The sequence below is a fragment of the Trematomus bernacchii genome, unplaced genomic scaffold, assembly GCF_902827165.1.
Source record: "Trematomus bernacchii unplaced genomic scaffold, fTreBer1.1, whole genome shotgun sequence".
Taxonomy (NCBI): Eukaryota; Metazoa; Chordata; class Actinopteri; order Perciformes; family Nototheniidae; genus Trematomus; species Trematomus bernacchii.
In genome coordinates this window covers 2,420,259-2,441,455 of record NW_022987772.1, presented here as the reverse complement: position 1 = coordinate 2,441,455, position 21,197 = coordinate 2,420,259, and the positions used below count along the sequence as shown (strand labels likewise).

General features: G+C 43.3%; 1 protein-coding gene across 1 annotated transcript; it reads right to left on the bottom strand.

Moving 5' to 3' along the window:
* Positions 1-4,774: 4,774 nt before the first annotated feature.
* Positions 4,775-21,053, bottom strand: LOC117496980 (NLR family CARD domain-containing protein 3-like; the record flags this gene model as incomplete). The annotated part of the gene is made up of 7 exons (XM_034148862.1): positions 4,775-5,977; positions 6,101-6,147; positions 7,834-8,007; positions 8,338-8,505; positions 8,614-10,093; positions 12,197-12,526; positions 21,020-21,053. Coding segments are annotated over 7 exons (2,844 nt in total), but the record flags the coding sequence as incomplete, so codon positions are not given.
* Positions 21,054-21,197: the final 144 nt, after the last annotated feature.

Here is a 21,197-nt window from a genome sequence, read left to right as displayed (position 1 = left end):
GCATTGAGCCCTTCAAACTTTATGAACTTATCTTTGGAGTATTAAGGCCCCATCCACACAGAGACGAAACGAAAACGAAAACGAACCAATGTCGATATCAAAAAAGTCTTGCATCCACACGGAATGGGCTCAAGAAATGTGTCCGTCCGCACGAGACTGCTCGACCCGCTGGAGACGCTGTAGTACATATGCCGGGCCTGTAAGTGGCGCTGTACTTCCGCCACAAAATATACACCAAAAGCAGCGAATAAGATCCCCCGAGCATGGTTGCCATGGTTGCCTGGTTGCCCATCTGTTTATTCTCCGCGGTGGATCTAGCAACAAGTAGTAGTTCATGTAGTTCTCCATGTCCACTTGTTGCTGATGGTTGTGGTGGAGGAGCTGTAGATTTTGCACTAACATCTGTAGCATTGTCAGTAGCGTCTGGAGCACAAACGCAACCCTGTGATCCGCCATTGTTGTTGTTGTTTGCGAAACGCATCAGCAATGACGCGGGTGACGCGGGGGTGAGCAGGAGAGGTGGGGAGAGGCGGGGCTATGGCATCATCGTTTTCAGGAAATGATCATATAGGGCGTACACACGGAGCCGCAAGCGTGTCGTCTCCAGACTTACCCACTTTGGGAGCCGTTATCAAAGTGTATTGTTTGAGGGCTCCGAAGCCGCGGCTCCGTTTCGGCTTCGTGAGCGTGTGTGTGTGTGTGTGTGTGTGTGTGTGTGTGTGTGTGTGTGTGTGTGTGTGTGTGTGTGTGTGTGTGTGTGTGTGTGTGTGTGTGTGTGAAAAATTACGTTCCCATAGAACTAAACTGCATTCTCAATTACGTTTAGCTAGAAACGTATTTTCTCCCACGTTACGTTTGTTATGAACGTATCTCAAATACGGTTATTTTCTACATATCTTTGCCATTTATTGTCTTGCTTATAATAATGATAATAGTCATTTATAAATATCATTTTAGAGAACACATTTGAAATCGACTATCGGGCTCGATATATGGTTGAATTAAAATCAGTAGGCGAGGCTGTAATTTCAACACAGTCTCAAAGGCAATGTGAGCGTCCATTCCCATTGGATAACGGAGGATTTTACACCCTGACGTAACTATTCTCCTTACTGTCGATTGATTTTACAGTGATATCTGCACTACTCATCAACTCAAAAACACCAGATTATCCTTGTTAATTACACAACATTGATTGGTTTAAATTGTGTGCAATACTTTTGTATTTGTCCCCTTCGATTCGGAGAAACAAATATTTTTTCGGAGTTTAGCATGGCAGAAGACACTACACTACCCAGAATCCTCAGCCATCGTTTGGGACTACACCATGTGCTTTGCTTGACCCCGTGATTAGTCTTCAAGCGCTGTGATTGGATGTTGGAGTGGCAGTGCGCAAAATTTACACCGAGCATCAAACAGCAGTTTGAAATGGAATGAAACCCATCGACGGCACACTATTCGAAACAGGAATCGAATGTGTCCTACCCCCCCCCCCCCTCATGAAAGGGATGTGCTATTTTGCACATCCCTTTCATGATTTCATGATTTTCTGAGGTTTATTGACATATCATATACACAACTACGGTGTAGTTATGCAATGGATGAAAAACTTGGGTCACTGGTTCCTCAACAGTGCATTACAAGACATCTATCAATATGTGTGTATACCTCCACCATTAAACTGTCATATTCTGCACATTTCTTATACTATCTACAAACATAAGAGTATTGCAGGAAAGCAATATATTAGACGTTAAGTACTTTGTCAGGCTTAATATTTATCTGTAAATACCCCCAAAGCGGTTTTCTTATTTAAAAGAAGACCTTAACCTAAAGTATTCTTTAATGTGTCAATAAAGGTTAATTAGTTTGTCTGTTTTGCACATCCTCATATTAATATCTTTGTACATCCGGGACTAAACTGTTTTATTGTAGAGATCACTTACAGCAGTGGTTCTCAACTGGTGGGTCGCGACCCAAAAGTGGGTTGGAATTTTTTTTCTTTTTTTGGGGGGAAAAAGTCAAACTTTTATTTTGAAGGCCCGATTTTCTTCTCAGAGTGTACCAGAATGCGTAGTTTATGTTAGTATTTCTAAAAATCTCCTGGGGGAGAATCCCCCCAGACCCCCCTGCTGGGGTTGGGTTTCAGCATGTGTGCCTTTTTATATAGTTCAGCTTTGATTCCATCATCTCATTAAACCTTTTTTAAAAGCATACTTTAGTTCTGTGAAGGGATATAAGGGATATATGCACTGTACTTCACTTTTATTAATATTGTATGCTCAAAAGCGTATATATTACAGCACGATTTTTTGTTGAATAGATTTGAGTGCTTCAAAATGTTGGGTCGCGATGTATTGACCAGGTAAAAAGTGGGTCCCGAGGCCTGACCAGTTGAGAACCACTGACTTACAGTATCTTCTTGATTTTTTATATTCTATATTTCTATCATTGACCTTCTACTTTCCCCCTATGAAAGTATGTACTGTTAATATTCTTTTCATCAAATAACATTATTCAACAAAAATAACATTATTCAACAAAAATAATTAAATAACGTGCTTTAACTACTAGGCGGTGCACACAAGGTACACACAGTATACTAATAATAACTTTGTATTATTAGTGTAGGACACTTATGTATGTATAACATCTGAAGATGTGTAGTTTTATTCATGTTTTTACATAATTTTACAGCATATTGCTATATTATTTCTCATGTTTTACTTCTACACGTTAATATCTGATTTGTAAAACATCACAGACAGAAAGGTATATCCGTCATTTAACAGTAAGCTATTGAAATTGTGAATCCATAGATGTGTCTCCCATCACCCAAATCCCCTGACTATTCTCTCAACTCAGTATTTACATTCTTATATTCAAAGAAAATCAGTAATATCTTTAAAAACGACAAGTCCTTTTCTATCAGCTGTGCACCGTTATGGTGTAAATATAACCTATCTACCAATTGGATCAAATATAAAAGTCAGCCGAATTAGTATTGATACTGCAAGGAGACGTATTGTGTGAAAAGAAATGTAAGATATTGTGTAATTAGTTGATATATTTATGATCCACGTCACGTATTCAGTTTTGGCGGCAGTTCTTCCTGTTTGTCCAGAAGTCTTCTCATCAGGGCTCTATAAATACAGAACTACGGCAGATGTGTAATATTTAATGCAGCCGAACCGTGTATTACAATGCCGTTATGTGATGACTTCCAAAGAGAAAAGCAAGAACACTCGGGATAAAGTATTATTTTATTTTTAAATGTTTTCAGATTTCACATCGCATAAACACCATCTCCCAACGTGCATTGCGGCTAAACCATCCAATCAGCGAGCTGAGGATCTTTCCTACGTCTGTTTCCGGTATTGTTCCTGAAATGAGAGTTCACATTTATGCTACATTGAAAGGTGGAATCGACTACACATCTTCAGAAACATAATTTGCTTCAGATATATACTGTAACTCATAGCAATATTGTAGCCATTAAGAAAAGCCAACTGCATTAAAAACCCAGTTAACAAACACTAGGTAAAGTATTTTTCCTTCAGTAATGAAGATGTAATTCCAATGTAGACACACCTGGGGTCGCTGTTCAGTTTGTTACGCTGAACCATGCATTGTCTGGAACGTAAAAGGGACGAAGAAGACAAAGTGAAGTAACGTACTTCCGGTTCCACATGAAAACATTCCCAGTGCAAAAACAAATCGCTAAATAAAAAGATAAAACACTGGCATGTAATTTACGTTAGAATAAATAGAATGGTTTTGAATAATAGATGAGAGTAAAATCTACGTCACTTTACAGCCCCGCCCACTTTTGGGGAAACCAACGCTGTCATTTGAACGGCGATCAAGCCTGAAGACACAGAGCTCTTCTGTTACTGTCCTTTCTTACAGAAACACGTACTGTAACTCTGGATTTGTTTTAATGTTTGAGGTGCAATAAATGACACAGCAGCTTTTTGGCATGTTAAAACTATTATTTTCTGCCTCGCTCATGAGAGTAACAGCTGGCAAAATTACAGCCTCGCCTACTGATTTTAATTTAACCATATATCGAGCCCGATTCTCGATTTCAAATGTGTGCTCTAAAATGATATTTATAAATGACTATTATCATTATTATAAGCAAGACAATACATGTCAAATATATGTAGAAAATAAACGTATTTAAGATACGTTCATAACAAACGTAACGGGAGAAAATATGTTTCTAGAAGATATGTAGAAAATAAACGTATTTAAGATAAGTTCATAACAAACGTAACGTGGGAGAAAATACGTTTCTTGCTAAACGTAATTGAGAATGCAGTTTAGTTCTGTGGGAACGTAATTTTTAGGAGACAGGGTTGGTTTTGAAACATGTTGGATGGAAAAAGCACTACTTGGATTCATGAGATCATTGACACATCTTTTGTCTTCAAACCTTTATTGAACTTAATTACAATGAATACATCGATTATAAGCAGCTATTAGATGCTGCTCCAAACAAAGCGTTATTAAGGTGAATATAAGTCACATTGGTTTGTACACAACTAGCTCAACACCAAGGAGATCATTTCACAATTTTTAGGAAGAGATCTAACATTTCTGCCAGCAAAGGAAAGGCAAGTTTAACTTTACATGACTGTTCAACAACAAAGCAATTCAAAGTACTTTATAAACATATTAAAATATGCAATTACTGGGAGATTGTTTCAGACGGTTAGGTTGACCTATGAGCGGTCGACCAACAGTAAGCAGGCAGAGGCAGAACATCCAGCCAATTATCAGCATTGGCATTTATTTACACTATTCACAATATTTACAACTATTTACAAGAGAACGGCAAATAGCCAGGCCTGCTGAACTCTTCAATTCTGGACAATTCAACTCTGCAATACCACCGACTGTCACCAACCTACACCAACCCAACAATGGCACTAAGAGCAGCCTTTTATAGCCCCACTATTTAGGAGGTACCATTGATATGGGTGCTACAGTCAGACATGTGCTTACAATTAACAACCCGATATATGTGTACATAAATTAAAATGTTAACAAACTGCATTTGTTATAAGAAACATATGTTTTTAATCTTACTTATTGTATTATTGCCTATATATATTTTCCTGTGACCCAGGAATGTATATCCAATGTTCATATGTGTTGCAAATAATGTGCTTCACCAATGAGGAAGCCATATAAAGCGTAACGGAGTCTGAGATCTATGTCACATGAGATCATCTCCGTTACAGAGACATATGGAGCAGAATAACGAAATGCCGCTCCTCAATTACGCACAATCATTGAGCCAAATGTTAACCAAAGTGAAGCCTTCTCTATTTACAACATTCAAACCACTGGAGAGGAAGTTATCTCCTCCTCCAGAGACACAGAGACACTGAGGAGTTTAATGACCAGAACCCAAACCCAGCATACAGAGGTTCAGTGAATGTGGTTCTGAAGGTGTGGAGGTGGATCAGTGTGTCAGAGGAGACTCTGTAGAAGGAGAGAGAGCCAGCAGGATGATCCAGATACACTGCTACTCTCCTAGAGGAGGAGGAGGAGGAGGAGAAGGAAGAGGAGGAGGCAGAGGAGGAGGAGGAGGAGGAGGCAGAGGAGGAGGAGGAAGAAGAGGAGGAGATGTATGTTACTGTCTTATTGTGCCAGACAGAGTAACCTTCATCAGAGCACCTCAGACTCCAGGACTGATCATTCCGTCCAAACTGAGAGTCCCCCCTGTTTCCTCTCCTCCTGATTCCTCTGTAAGTCACTGATATATGAACCCATACACTCCACTCGACCTCCCAGTAACACCGACCAGTCAGAGCTTCTCTACACATCAGCTGTTCCAAGGAGTCAAACCTCTCTGGATGATCAGGATATGGCTGCTTCTCTCTCACACGTGTCACCGTCCTGTTGTTGACAGACAGTTGGAGTTTCCTGTGTGCTGTGTTTGTGTCCAGTGTGAGTTCACAGGCATCTGATAGAGAGAAAAAGATCCAGCATTGGTTTATCATCAGTTTCATACGAAGGCTTTATGTATTTTGTGTTCTGATGTTGTTTACTTCTTTGTCATCATAAGTCAACATGAATCCACACTTACACTTCATCAGACCTGGTTTTAACCACTGCTCTCCACCATGGTCCAGTCTGGAGAAAGAAACACAGTCAGGATGAGTTTCTAATGCATTATAAAATCTTATAGGTGTAAGAACAGGTGTTCTCGTGTGTTGCACAAAAGTTCCGATGTTTCCCCAAACAACAGAAGTTTGATCCGGTGTCTTCCCATTTCGCCCTTTTTTTACTTTAGGCCACATAAGAAATTATACTTGTTTTGCTTGGTCGTGTGTCTTAGGGTTAGGGTTAGAGTTTATAGTTCTAATGATGCATCCCATGAAGCATTGCATGAAGTCTGTTAGAGGCTGTTGTTGGGGCTGCATGGGACAGGGGGTGAAATGGGAAAAAACTGTTTGATCCTACTGGTGGTTCTACAGTACAATGAAAATCATTTCAATCATTTTTAAATCATTTTCAATTTTCATTTCAATATATTTAGTAGTTGTTAAGATTGAATAGTCAGGACCTAAGTAGAGAACCAACACATCCCTGATAAATAATGAAAATGAGAATGATTTTACTTCCTCAATTTTAATGTTACTTATAAATGTTTCCATTCAATACGATTTTAATGGATCAGTGCAGTGGCGGCCGTCCCATAGGAGCGCTAGGGGCGCCGCCCCCCCTCTTCCCACATTAAAAATAAAAATAAATAAAAATAAAAATATTTAAAAAATATATTTTTTATTTTTATTTTTAATGAACAAGGTAAATATTATATAATTGGTATCAGTAAAATGTATAATCTACAATAAAATCTTGTTTAAAATTGTGTTACGATGTCTAAAGTTACTGATAAGTCACATGTTTCCTGCCTGGCCTTGCCCTCATTACTCCCTCTCGTCTGGGCGCTGTGCATAGCGCCCAGACGAGAGGGCAGCAAGTGCAGCAGAAGCCAACTGTTGCTATCTTTAAACTATGCCGCCGAAACATAATTTCAGCCAATCAGCGTCGTCAAATCTGATGGTCACAGGGCTCCTACGTGAGCGCCTGGTGCAGTCTGTGAGTTGTTTGGACTCGTATCCAAGGAGACAAAACAGGAAGCTGTCATACACTCTGGAAGCTACCATTAGCAGCTAATGAAAACTCAGTTTTTGACATAAAAATGGAATTATGGATCATCAATCATTTTTTAGACACAGACACATTGGATTAACCTATGGATTAACCTTCAGCTGCATTTTTCTCGTTTTTGATCAGAATTGTTATTCTGCAAAAGGTGAGCATATCTCCGTGTTTTGCTACCTAAAGCTACGTCATGTGATGTCTGTATTTGCTTCCCCTGTCGCGAGTTCTGATCGCTCAGTGATGATACTTATATTTCTAGAATCTGTGGAATCTCAGCTTGTTAGCACCGTTTATGCTGTAGAAACTATGTCCAGGACAAGGTGTTTGGAAGTTTTGGAAGATTCATAGCTAACCACACTGAAGTTATGGAGGTATTGATCAGTCTTCTATATTTTTAAGCCTCAAATTGTCCCCCCCCCCCTAACATCACCAGAAGTCATAATTTAGGGGGTCTTTTCTCAAAAAAATGTAACGGGGGAGCATCCCCCCGGACCCCCCTAGTATTGTTTAATCACCATTTCCACAGCCCCACCTAAAATATTTTCCACCAGCCGCCACTGGGTCAGTGTGTTTTCTTACTCAGGCTTTAAAACTTCTCTGAACAGAATTAAGAGAAACAAGAAGTTCTTCATGCTGACGGTCTGTCCATACCTGAGAGTGTCCAGTCTCCAGTCTGGATCCTCCTGTAGAACAGACAGCAGATTCACTCCTGAGTCTCCTGGATGATTGTAGCTCAGGTCCAGCTCTCTCAGATGGGAGGTGTTGGAGCTCAGAGCTGAAGTCAGAGAAGCACAGCCTTCCTTTGTGACCAGACAGCCTGAGAGCCTACAGACACACGCACACGCACACGCACACGCACACGCACGCACGCACGCACGCACGCACGCACGCACGCACGCACGCACGCACGCACGCACGCACGCACGCACGCACGCACGCACGCACGCACGCACACACACACACACACACACACACACACACACACACACACACACACACACACACACACACACACACACACACACACACACACACACACAGTGTTATTTAAGTCTTTTAAGTCAAAAGAAGCTCTTTAGTGAGTCAATTAATTAAATTACATTAAGCCAATAAAAGCTTACGGTGTAAACTTTAAAACAAATGATGAATACTGACCTGAGAGTCTCCAGTTCACAGTGTGGACTCTGGAGTCCAGCACACAGCTTCTTCACTCCTGAATCCTTCAGGTCGTTGTTACTCAGGTCCAGATCTCTCAGTCTAGAGGACTGGGAGCTGAGGACTGAGGACAGAGCTTCACAGCTTCTCTCTGACAGCTTACAGACGCTCAGCGTGAAGGATTATTAAAAAAGATAAACAAATAAAGTAATATTTCTCCTCCATGAGACATAAACACATTTGATGATGTTCGTAATCCATTCATCCTTCACTTACAGAGCTTTCCTGGAGGCTTTGACCACTGGCAGCAGCCTCAGAAGAGCCTCCTCTGAAGCAGAGTATTTCTTCAGGTCAAACACGTCCAGATCTTCTCCTGATGACAGTAAGATGAAGACCAGAGCTGACCACTGAGCAGGAGAGAGATTATCTGTGGAGAGACGTCCTGATCTCAGGTACCATTGGATCTGCTCCTCTAGAGAACGATCATTCAGTTCATTCAGACAGTGGAACAGGTTGATGCTTCTCTCTGGAGACAGATCCTCTTCTATCTTCATCTTGATGTACTTGACGGTTTCCTTTTTGATCTCTGAGACACTTCCTGTCTGTGTCAGCAGGCCTCGTAGGAGTTTCTGATTGGTCTGCAGTGAAAGACCCAGGAGGAAGCGGAGGAACAAGTCCAGGTGTCCGTTTGGACTCTGTAAGGCCTGGTCCACAGCACTCTGGTAGAGATGTGTTAGTTCAGATTCATCTTCAGACTTCTGGGAGGTTCTTGGTTCATCAGACAGCAGGTTGACTCCAGAGTTGATGAAGGTCAGATGGACATGAAGAGCAGCCAGAAACTCCTGAACGCTCAGATGGACGAAGCAGAACACCTTGTCCTGGTACAGTCCTCTCTCCTCTCTAAAGACCTGTGTGAACACTCCTGAGTACACTGAGGCTGCTGTGATATCGATGCCACACTCTGTCAGGTCGGACTCATAGAAGATCAGGTTGCCTTTCAGCAGCTGCTCAAAAGCCAGCTTTCCCAGAGACTCCATCATCTCCCTGCTCTCTGGACTCCAGTGTGGATCTGTCTCAGCTCCTCCATCATACTTGATGTTCTTCACTTTGGACTGAACCACCAGGAAGTGGATGCACATCTCAGTCAGGGTCTTGGGCAGCTCTCCTCCCTCTCTGGTTTTCAACACCTCCTCCAGAACTGTAGCAGAGATCCAGCAGAAGATTGGGATGTGGCACATGATGTGGAGGCTTCGTGAGATCTTGATGTGGGAGAAGATGGTGCCGGCCTGCTCCTGATCTCTGAATCTCTTCCTGAAGTACTCCTCCTTCTGTGGGTCAGTGAACCCTCGGACCTCTGTCACCATGTCCACACACTCAGGAGGGATCTGATTGGCTGCTGCAGGTCGTGTGGTTATCCAGAGGCGAGCAGAGGGAAGCAGCTTCCCCCTGATGAGGTTTGTCAGCAGCACATCCACTGAGGTGGACTCTGTGACATCAGTCAGGATCTCAGTGTTGAGGAAGTCCAGAGGAAGTCGACACTCATCCAGACCGTCAAAGATGAACACAACCGGGAACTGATCAAACCTGCAGATTCCTGCGTCTCTGGTTTCAGAGAAGAAGTAATGAACAAGTTCCACCAAGCTGTACTTGTTCTCTCTCACCACATTCAGCTCTCTGAAAGTTAATGGAAATATGAACTGGAAGTCCTGGTTGGCTTTGCCTTCAGCCCAGTCCAGAGTGAACTTCTGTGTTAAAGCTCCCATGTCATGCTTTTCCGGTTATTACCCGTCCCCTTGTGTGTTATGAAGGTTTTTATGCATGTAAACGGTGTGCAGAGTCAAAACCCTCAAAGTACACCCTGTAGCGAGTAAAACTCTAACACAGAAAATACCTCCCCAAAACGCCTCGTTGGAGATACGTCACTGCCCATTTGATTCTTCCGGGTACCGCCTGATGTCATGCGGTACCCGGAACGAAATGGACCAATCCCGAAGAGCTATGGCCACACCAGCAGCGGCGTGTTCCTCCTCCAGAGGTTCGATGAACCGGCATTTCACAGACGAAAGCTTCCAAAAACATTGCCCAGTTTGAGGCCGGATATGCACAGCTTGTTTGGACCGTTTGGAGCAGGGGAAGATCTGGGTATACAACCTGTAAGTTTGCATTGTTATTTGTGTATTTATCAAACAAGACTGTTTAAATGTGTAAACTGTGTTGGACTGCTAAGCCATTGACACAGTGCTAACTGTGCTAACTAAGTTGCTAGAGTTTCCATATATCAACTCTAATATCAGCAGATGGCCTTGCATACATGTATCTCATAGCAGGAGAATGTCTGCATTCACACACAAAATACCTATTGACAGTATACTGCGGGTGATTTGCCGGTCAGTCGCGAAACGTAATTACATTATAGCTGGCGTAGCGATCTAACACACGGAGCTTGAGCTAGTTTTGGTCAGAAAAACATTTTTGTGATGCTACGTTGCTAGCGTTTAAATATATCAACTACAATGTCAGCAGATGGCCTTACATGTTTGTCATGGCAGGAGAATGTCTGCAGTCACACACACGGAATACTCATACAGTATACTCCGGTTTACCGTACATTGTGACCGTACATATACTGCATGTAGCTAACGAGGCTAGCTGTATGCTAGCGCAAAACAATGTATTCATGCAAGTTACATTGTATGGTAGCAGAATACCCGTATACGATTGCAATTATAAACACGTTATTGCTAGCCTAATATGAACCACTAGCTTTTGTTCATAGTAGTTTTATTACACTGCATTATAGTTGCCTTTCCTCCAAGCTAACGTTCATATCGTGTTAGCTACCAAGGTAAACAAAGCTAGGTTAGCATATTAGCAGGCAAGCTGTTCATTACACAACTACTACTAACGAATCTAAAACAACTAAGTTTCTCTAATATTTTGTGATTTGCATTTGATTTCGTCCAGCCAGATCCTGGCGGACAATCCATGACGGGGAAGGGATTCTACTACTACTGAGGCGTCGTGCTAAAAGGCACCGCACCGCACCGGCTGTGCGCAGGCAAGAGGAGGAGGAATGGATGATATACCGTGTATATATGTATATTTATGTTCATTTTGTACATTTCTAAAAATAAAGTTTAATGGAAATACTTAGTAGGCCTATCCTTTCTTCCCTGAATTCATATATAGCAAACCATGATTTGATTTCTCATCAAACAGTAGTAGTTTATAACGGGTAAAAATAACTTACTCTTTGTTATGAGCGGCTCGTAGGCCACAACGGAAAGACAAGGAGACATACACGAGTTTACAAAACCACGGCACATTTATTGTGGTAAATGCAAAGATAGGTGGTTGAGAGGATCGCAGAGTTAGTCTTCCTGCAGCCGCTTTGGAGAGAGACTGGGGCCGTAGTGTCCGGAGGTGTCCGTGATCGTGCTGATTAGCTTCTTCAGCTCCACCCCATCGTAAGACAAAGGCCCTGGGGCCGTCACACTCTTCTATAACAACAGTTAAAAATATATATGTATATAAAATATACCGCTGTACCGACGCCATGATAAGACTGATGTTACGCTGAGAGCAGCCGGGAAAAGCACTGACATGGGCGCAGCCTCTCTGGTGGTTGACTAATCAGAACGAGTGGCCGAGCTGACCAATCGGAGCACACTAGGCTCACAGGGAGGGGGGGGCAAGAGCTCCAACGAGTCGTTTAGTGGAGAAAGTGAATACTGCTGAATACACATGCTTGACAGAGATGCTGTATGCGAAACCAATGTGAGTTTGGAAAATTGCACAGTATAAATCTATTTTAGTATACCTCAACAATGTAATTATGATCAGTGGAAATGGCCATGACATGGGCCCTTTAAGACTGTTTTCCCAATGCCAGCCACACCCTTTGTCATCACTGCTCTGATTGGTGCATCTCTTCCAGGTGAGGCTTTAAAGAGGTCTTCTTGTCTGATGGTTGTTTCTGGTCTGTCTGGTTTCCTGGATGCTGTTTCAATCTGTCTGACCTCATGTTCATCATTGACCTCTGCAGACCCCCCCTCTGTGATGTAGAGCTCTGTGTAGATCTGGTTCAGAAGGGTTGGGTTTCCTGCTTTAGCAATGCCCTCATACACACACTGGAACCTCTCCTTCAGGGTGGATTTGAGTTTACGTCTGCAGACTGCAGCAGCAGTTCCTGAATGGACAAACAAGACATTTCATTAAAAAGTAAGTAAGATGCTACATTAAGTAACTTTCTTCAGCACATTAAGTGACTACCTACAGAGTATCTTAAAGATCTCCTATCATGCTATTTTTAGGCATATATTATGGGTCTCAGATATATACAAATATATAAAAAAACATGTCTATGATGTGTTTTGCTCAAAATACCAACAGATCCTGCATTTTAACATCCCTCATATCCCTCTATTTCAGCCCTGTTAGACAATAGGCTTGTTTGAGATGAGCTGCGGCTCGCCTCGAAAGTAGACGAGAATAGCCGATCGCAGCCGGGGGAGGTCTCAAAAAGCTCGCCTGAAGTCGGACAACTCGGAGTCGGCTTCTTCTTCTTCTTCTTCTCTCGGTTTTTTGGCAGATTGCAAACAACTTTAAGGTGCATATAAAGAATGCACAAATGTGTTTAATCGTTAATGTCAGATATGTACTAAGTAAATACATTTGTTCCTGCTCAAGATTAGATTCAACTTTATTGTTATTGCATAGATTACAGGTACTGAGACAACGAAATGCAGTTTAGCTTCTAACCAGGAGTGCAAAAAGCAGTGAAGTGAAAAGTAATGTACACAATCTACAGAATAAAATATAGAATGAATTGAATGATGAATAAACAGTGAGGGGTATGAATACACTAGATATACACAGCAGCCTGTGAGCAGTATGAACAGTGTGTATGAATATGCTAAGATATATAAAGTATGAAAACGGTAAGCAGTGCAAGTATAGTATAAAATATATAGATATTAATTTCATGATGATAAACATTGTGGAACAATGATGAAAAATGTGAATGGAAGTGGCAACGTAAAACTGACACAAAACAACAACACACTTTTGCAAAGCCAATGGAGAGTTTAATCACCAGCACGGGGTAAAAACCACCAATGAGCGCTCAGCTCGAGATACCAGCGAGTCGTTTCCCATGAAGCATTTCGCTTCCGCACCCCGTGGAGAGAAACTGCGCCGCCTCGCCGCGCCTCGCTCTCAAGTCTGCGGGCATCTTTGTCCCGCGAGATTTCAACGTCTCATGTAGGCGAGCCTCCAGAGCAAGTCGGACAAAATGACTAACCATCATGCAACGCACTAGCAAGACGTTGATCGCAATTGCGCAGGTCTGCGTCGGTCTCGCTTGTCTCAAACAAGCCTAATGGCTGATTCTCTGACTGTAGCTGCTGGCCCCGCCCCCTTTGGAGCAGAGCTGCAGAGGTAAAGGCTGATAACTCAGCAGATTCTCAGCTAAATGCTGCCGTGATTAAACACCATATCATGTTCCGAACCACATCAAGGATTATAACTGAAACAGGATGGAGCTCAAACTTTTTTTCTCTCTGGTTTACCACAAGGTGAGTTCCTTTTATCATTTCCTGGGGGTCGCATGGGGTCACTGCTGATGGATTTAATGTCGTAGAACAAAACACAGCCCCACCTAGTGTCAGCTGAAAGTAATGTAAATAATAATTCCAAAAATATGCAAAAACAATATATGTTAAAATATATTTTAAGATCATGTTTAGTCATCTTATTAGTCTGTACATTGCTGTTTTAGTCTGTGTTATTCTAATTAGTGTTTACAGTGTACCTAATGAGCCGTGTTGAGCGATGTGGGGCAAGCCCCTCTCTCTGCTGTCAAAGTGAATGTGTTCTGTAAAAACTACACTGCGCATGCTCAGAGTATTTTTCTATTCAATGTGTGCGGCAAAAAAATAATCACCAGTGTGGCAGTGTGCCTGGCATCCCCACCAAACGTCATCTCATAATTCAGAGAGCTGATTAGCTCTAAGTACGTGTGCCGCAAAAAGTGTAGTTGTGAAGAGGAGACGAGAGAGAGCAGCGTATAGCGATTACAATCAGTAAAACGGAAAGAAAATGAATGAAGTTGACCATCAACTTCATATCTTTTGTTGATCGTCTGTGTTTTGCCTATAGGCTATTGCTCCGCTGGATCGATTGATATTGTGACCTCGGTGATGAGTGTCTGTGTTTTCCTTATACCCCCCCCCCCCCCCCCCCCCTCTCTCTCTATCGGAACCATGGATAGCCTACAGCTATTTCTTTACGTGTTTAAAAAAGCACCAGAAGTTTATACAAATCGAAGTTGTTCGTGCCCCACCACTTTTGTACATATAAAAACGCCACTGCAACCACAGACCTTATTTCAAGCTATTTTCAAAAACATGTTAAAAAAAACGTTGACTTTGAGACGAGGGAACAGGAAGTGGTAAAATGCTAACTCACTTCCGGGTTTTAGGACTCATTCCTGCACCACTCTATAAGGTCTGTGCTTAATACAAGCTCCCCATGCCAACTTCCTCAAAGTAAAACTATGACAGCTCCACCCACACAGGTACCGAATCAGACATTACGAAGGCATTGTGCTCTGGAGCTGGCAGGGTGAAGTCTTTCTGATGTCTGGTCCGTATGATTGGAACATTTGCTTTCTCAACATACATATACAGCTCTGTCCGCTATCTCAAACTCCTGTGGAACTTCAGGAAACTTGTGTCAGCCCCGCCCCTCACAGCGCGCGTGGCCGGCATCCACAGCGCGCCTGCAGCCACAGCGCTCCTGGCTAAAATGCCTTATGTAAACGGCAATTTATCGAGCTCAGAAAAGTTATCGAGTCCATTTTAATTTATCGTACGATAAGTCAATTTATCGATTATCGCGACAGGCCTAGGCCTGGTAGCCCCGTACAACACTGCTCTTTCCCAGAGTCTCGACTCACTTGCACCCCTCATTACTCGTACTGTCTCCTTCACCCATTCAGCCCCCTGGTTCACCACCAGTCTCCGTGCCATGAAAGCCTCTGGCCGCCAACTGGAGCGGCTCCACAGAAAATCTGGCCCCACAGTCCATCTGGAGGCTTACAGAGAGCATGTGAGATCCTACAAGGAAGCTCTCTCAAAAGCTAAGGCACAATACTACTCCTCTCTCATCAGGAACCAGCAAAACCACCCCCGTATGCTCTTCTCCACCATAAACCGCCTACTCCGCCCAATTGAACACCCCAAACCTGCAGACGCCCCCGAGCTCTGCACCAGGTTCCTTGACTTCTTTGAGGACAAATTCAACTCCATCCACCAGGAACTCCGGTCCCCTGCCCCCTCTTATTCACACGCAACGCCACCTCTGGTCACTGTTCCCTCAACTTCACACCTGCTTCAATGTTGTCTCTCCTCCTTTGCACCAGTGGATGCCCTTCAGGTCACCAAACTTGTCTCGAAAGCTAAGGCTGCAACCTGCTCCCTCGACCCCATGCCCTCTGCCCTGGTCAAGACTTGCCTCCCCATCCTCTGCTCCACCATTGTTAATATTATCAACTCCTCCCTGGAATCAGGCAAGGTTCCCGCCGTCTTCAAGATAGCAGCTGTCACCCCCATCATTCAAAAACCTGGTCTTGACCCTGAGGACCCCAGCATCTCCAACCTTCCTTTCCTCAGCAAGATCATGGAAAGAGCTGTTGCTGCCCAACTCCACCATCATATGTCCAGCCATGAGCTCTATGAACCCTTCCAATCAGGCTTCAGATCCAACCACAGCACAGAGACTGCCCTCATCAAAATAACCAATGACCTCCTCATAGCTGCCGATTCAGGCCTCGTCAGCATCCTCATCCTCCTGGACATCTCCTCAGCATTTGACACAGTCTCCCACACCATCCTACTCAGCCGCCTATCCCTCTACCTTGGCCTCTCTGGTACAGCCCTCTCCTGGTTCCATTCCTACCTCTCCAACAGGCAACAGTTTGTAACCATCAGAAAATCCAGCTCTCCCCCAGCCCCTGTCAACCAAGGTGTGCCGCAAGGTTCGGTGCTCGGCCCCCTTCTATTTAACATCTACATGCTCCCCCTCGGTGAAATCATCCGCCAACATGGTCTCAACTTTCACTCCTATGCCGACGACACCCAACTCTACATCAGCACTAATCCATCATCCCAGCTACCCCCACCGTCAGTAGTCAACTGCCTCCGCGACATCAAAACCTGGATGTCAACAAATCTACTGAAACTCAATAAAAACAAAACAGAGCTCATGGTTGTGGCCCCAAAAACACTGCTCCGGAAGGTCGGAGATCTGCTCCTCACCGTCGATGGCTGCTCCATCCAGCCTGGGCGTCACTCTGGACTCGAGCCTCACCTTCAACTCCCACATCAGGTCTACTGTCAAAACTGCTTTCTTTCACCTTCGAAACATCTCCAGACTCCAGCCCTCTCTCCCCGACCCCGTTGCAGAAACATTAATTCATACCTTCATCTCGTCTCGCCTGGACTACTGCAATGGAGTTCTGTTCGGGGTCACCAGCAAAGCCCTGGACAGGCTCCAGTACGGCCAGAACTCTGCAGCCAGGCTCCTCACCCACACTAAGCCCTGGCAACACATTACCCCCACCCTACTCCCTAGCCCCTGCATACATCTCTGACCTCCTTCAGCCCTACACCCCCTCTCGTCAGCTGCGGTCCTCCAACAACGGGCTGCTCTCCATGCTCTCTCCAAACTGAAAACCTTTGGCAACAGAGCCTTCAGTGTCGCAGCCCCCACCCTCTGGAATGCTCTCCCCTCTGCTATCAGGAATGCCGTCTCTCTGGACACTTTCAAAAAACAACTTAAACACCATCTGTTCACTCGGGCCTTTGGCCTCAGCTAAAATGCAGTACCCAGCAACCTGTTATTTTTCTAACCTGTGTATCTGTGTGACTATCATTATGTTGTTGTTTTGTTTCCCATTGTAAAGCGTCCTTGGGTCTCTTGAAAGGCGCTATAAAAATTGAAATTATTATTATTATTATTATTATTGTGTTCACAGGAATCACAAATACAATGCCTGGTAATGTAATAATATAATCCAGCACACATACTCACATGCTGATGTGTGTGGCTCTTACACAATTCATAATAAAGACGTGATCCTTAATGATTGTTGAATTAACTGTTATTTTTCAACGTGGCACTTCTGTATTTGCACAATTGTATTACATTTAACAATAGAGGTGCAATTAAATCAAATCAAATCAAATCAAAGTTTATTTATAAAGCACATTTAAAAGCGATTTTTGGTCGGGCCAAAGTGCTGTACATGTAATAAATACTACAATCACATAAAAACACATTACTACAATCACAATAAAAGACAATAAATTACAACAGATATATATAAAAACACAGGGAAAAGTCAGGAGTCATGCTCCGCTCTGACTAAAAGGCCAGGGAGAAGAAGTGTGTTTTAAGAGTAGATTTAAAAACCCCTAGGGTCTGGGCCGACCTCACATGGAGGGGCAGAGTGTTCCAGAGCCTAGGGCCAGCTGCTGCGAAGGCTCGGTGCCCTCGGGTTTTGAGCCTGGTCTTGGGCACTACCAGCAGCAGCTGGTCAGCAGACCTTAAGGCTCTGGCTGGGGTGTAGCGCTGGAGGAGTTCAGCTATCTAGGCCGGAGCCAGCCCATTTAGTGCTTTTAATCTACAGTGAGCATTCACATGACATAATTAATTTGTGAAATAGATATTTGAGATGTCGGAGAAATGTGTTTAAGTAAAAGCTCTCAAGGCAATATTGAGGATTTAGCCCCTCTCAGAGGTGAGCAGCCTCCAAGGTATATTTATATAATTTCCTCTTAACCCTTCTCCGTTGCACCAACCATCGGAGAAGGGGAAAAAACGGCCCGAAGCGCCAAACAGTTTTCCCCTTCTCCTGTTGGCACTCTGTAATTTTTTTGACAATTTTTCAAAACTTTATTTTTGATTATTTTAAGATATAATTAACCGTTTTCTTCACTTTTTTTTGCTTTCCACGGGTGGGGGCGCCTGGCATGCCACCTATGAGCACCCAAATTCGGCCTGGATCATCCAGGATTTATGGGCTAAGCTCCATAAACTGACTAAATCACCCAGAGAGGTCACGGGTCTAGCCCAAAAATATATAATACAAATACATTTAAATAGTAAAAGGTGCATTTGTGCTCTGCATTACCCGGAATTTTATTTTCATAGCCCCATGATAGTGATTAAAAATCATTTTCATGGGAAAAAGTGTTAAAACGCCTGAATAAATTATATGCAGGACCCCAGTGAGCTCCAGACTATGTGCATTGTGTTGTAAAACCATATAAATGATAAATTAAATGCATTTAAATGCAAAAATAATTATTTAAAATCATTTTAGGGGGACAATTGTGGAGAGGAGCCTGAAAATGACTCTCCAGCACCCCGGATAACTACCAGTTCATCTGGTTTAAATGTGGTGGTGATAGTGGCATTAACTAGTACCCAGTACTGGGAGAGAACCAGGCTACAGCACATGTCTTTTCAACCCAGGAAAGAGTGCTCAAAACGTGGGTAAAAGTGTGTTAAAAAGTGGGGGAACATGTTTCAAATGACAGCAGACTGCTGCTTGTTGGCAGGCTGACTCAGTTCACTTGTCTCACACACACAACCAGGGGGGAAAGAGAACACATTGACCCAGGAAAGAGTGCTCAAAACGTGGGTAAAAGTGTGTTAAAAAGTGGGGGAACATGTTTCAAATGACAGCAGACTGCTGCTTGTTGGCAGGCTGACTTAGTTCACTTGTCTCACACACACACACACCCAGGGGGGAAAGAGAACACATTGACCCAGGAATAAGTGCTCAAAACGTGGGTAAAAGTGTGTTAAAAAGTCGGGGAACTGTTTTAATTCAGGACCAGGGTGAAGAGATGACACATTTACCCAGGAATGAGTGCTCAAAACGTGGGTAAAAGCGTGTTAAAAAGTCGGGGGAACTGTTTAAAATGACAGCAGACTGCTGCTTGTTGGCAGGCTGACTCAGTTTACCTGTCTCACACACACCCAGGGGGGAAAAGATAACACTTGTACCCAGGTATAAGTGTTTGAAAGGCAGGGAAAAGTTGTTTGAAATAGTATAATACCTCCAGGGCGCATAACTGCACTTTACAAGCCAGAAATAATGTTTAAATGGTCGGGGAAAGTATTTTTAACTGTCTGGAAGAGAGTTTTAGCCAGTCATTTTGCACGATATCATTTAACATTGACTCTCTCCTGAAAATGCACAGAATATGTGCATTTTCAGGAGAGCGTCAATGTTAAATGATATCGTGCAAAATGACTGGCTAAAACCCAGGAATAAGTGTTTGAAAGGCGGGGAAAAGTTGTTTAAAATAGTCTGATACCTCCAGGGCGCATACCATGGGTAAAAAGTGTGTTAAAAGGTCGGGGAACATGTTTCAAATGACAGCAGACTGGTGGTTGTTAGCAGGCTGACTCAGTTCACTTGTCTCACACACACCCAGGGGGGAAAAGATAACAGATTTAGCCAGGAATAAGTGTCTGAATCATGGGCACATTAGTGTTTAAAGTCAGGGGAACTGTTTTAATGCAGAACCAGGGTGAAGAGATGACACATTGACCCAGGAATGAGTGCTCAAAACGTGGGTAAAAGTGTGTTAAAAAGTCGGGGGAACTGTTTAAAATGACAGCAGACTGCTGCTTGTTGGCAGGCTGACTCAGTTCACCTGTCTCACACACACCCAGGGGGGAAAAGATAACACTTGTACCCAGGAATAAGTGTTTGAAAGGCGGGGAAAAGTTGTTTGAAATAGTATAATACCTCCAGGGCGCATAACTGCACTTTACAAGCCAGAAATAATGTTTAAATGGTCGGGGAAAGTATTTTTAAATGTCTGGAAGAGAGTTTTAGCCAGTCATTTTGCACGATATCATTTAACATTGACGCTCTCCTGAAAATGCACAGAATATGTGCATTTTCAGGAGAGCGTCAATGTTAAAGGATATCGGGCAAAATGACTGGCTAAAACCCAGGAATAAGTGTTTGAAAGGCGGGGAAAAGTTGTTTAAAATAGTCTGATACCTCCATGGCGCATCACCAAAAATGTACAAGCCAGGGAAGGTGCCTGAATCCCGGATACTTTAGGTCTGTCACTTAGGGTGACCGCACCACTCCAACGCTCCCGAGAGCGGACGTCCATTATTTGTAAGGCACCTAATACGGATAAGGGAATGCTCTGGTTTTTGGACAAAATTAACATGGGATCACTCCCGTCACCGGACGTACTTCGTCTCACTGGAATAGTAACGGTCATAGTGAATATAAAATCGTCCCCATGTATCCGGCCAATGACGGGAGAGTTTTGAAAGAGACAAAACACTGTTCCATACATTTAAAAACACTTAAACAATTAAACAATGTTTACCCCAGGATTCAGGCATCTTCCCTGGCTTGTAAAGTGCAGTTATGCGCCTTGGAGGTATTGCACTATTTACAAAATGTATACCCAGGATTCAGGCACCTTCCCTGGCTTGTAAAGTGCAGTTATGCGCCCTGGAGGTATTCGACTATTTACAAAATGTATACACAGGATTATAATAATAATTATATACACGGTATACATATTCACAATGTTTAGCGGGATTCAGGGGACCAAATTAGGCGTCTAATTCTTACGGTGCACCAGGGCAAACAGGTTGAGTCCATGGCCCCTGCCCCATCATCAGGAGTGTCAACCAGCCCCGGTCCCGACTTCATTGGCCTCTTTCCCTCCCGCTTCCGCTTCCGCTGCTGCTGCCGCTCCAATGACCCATCAGGTGAAGACGAAGAAGCAGTACTGTTATAGTAGCCCTCT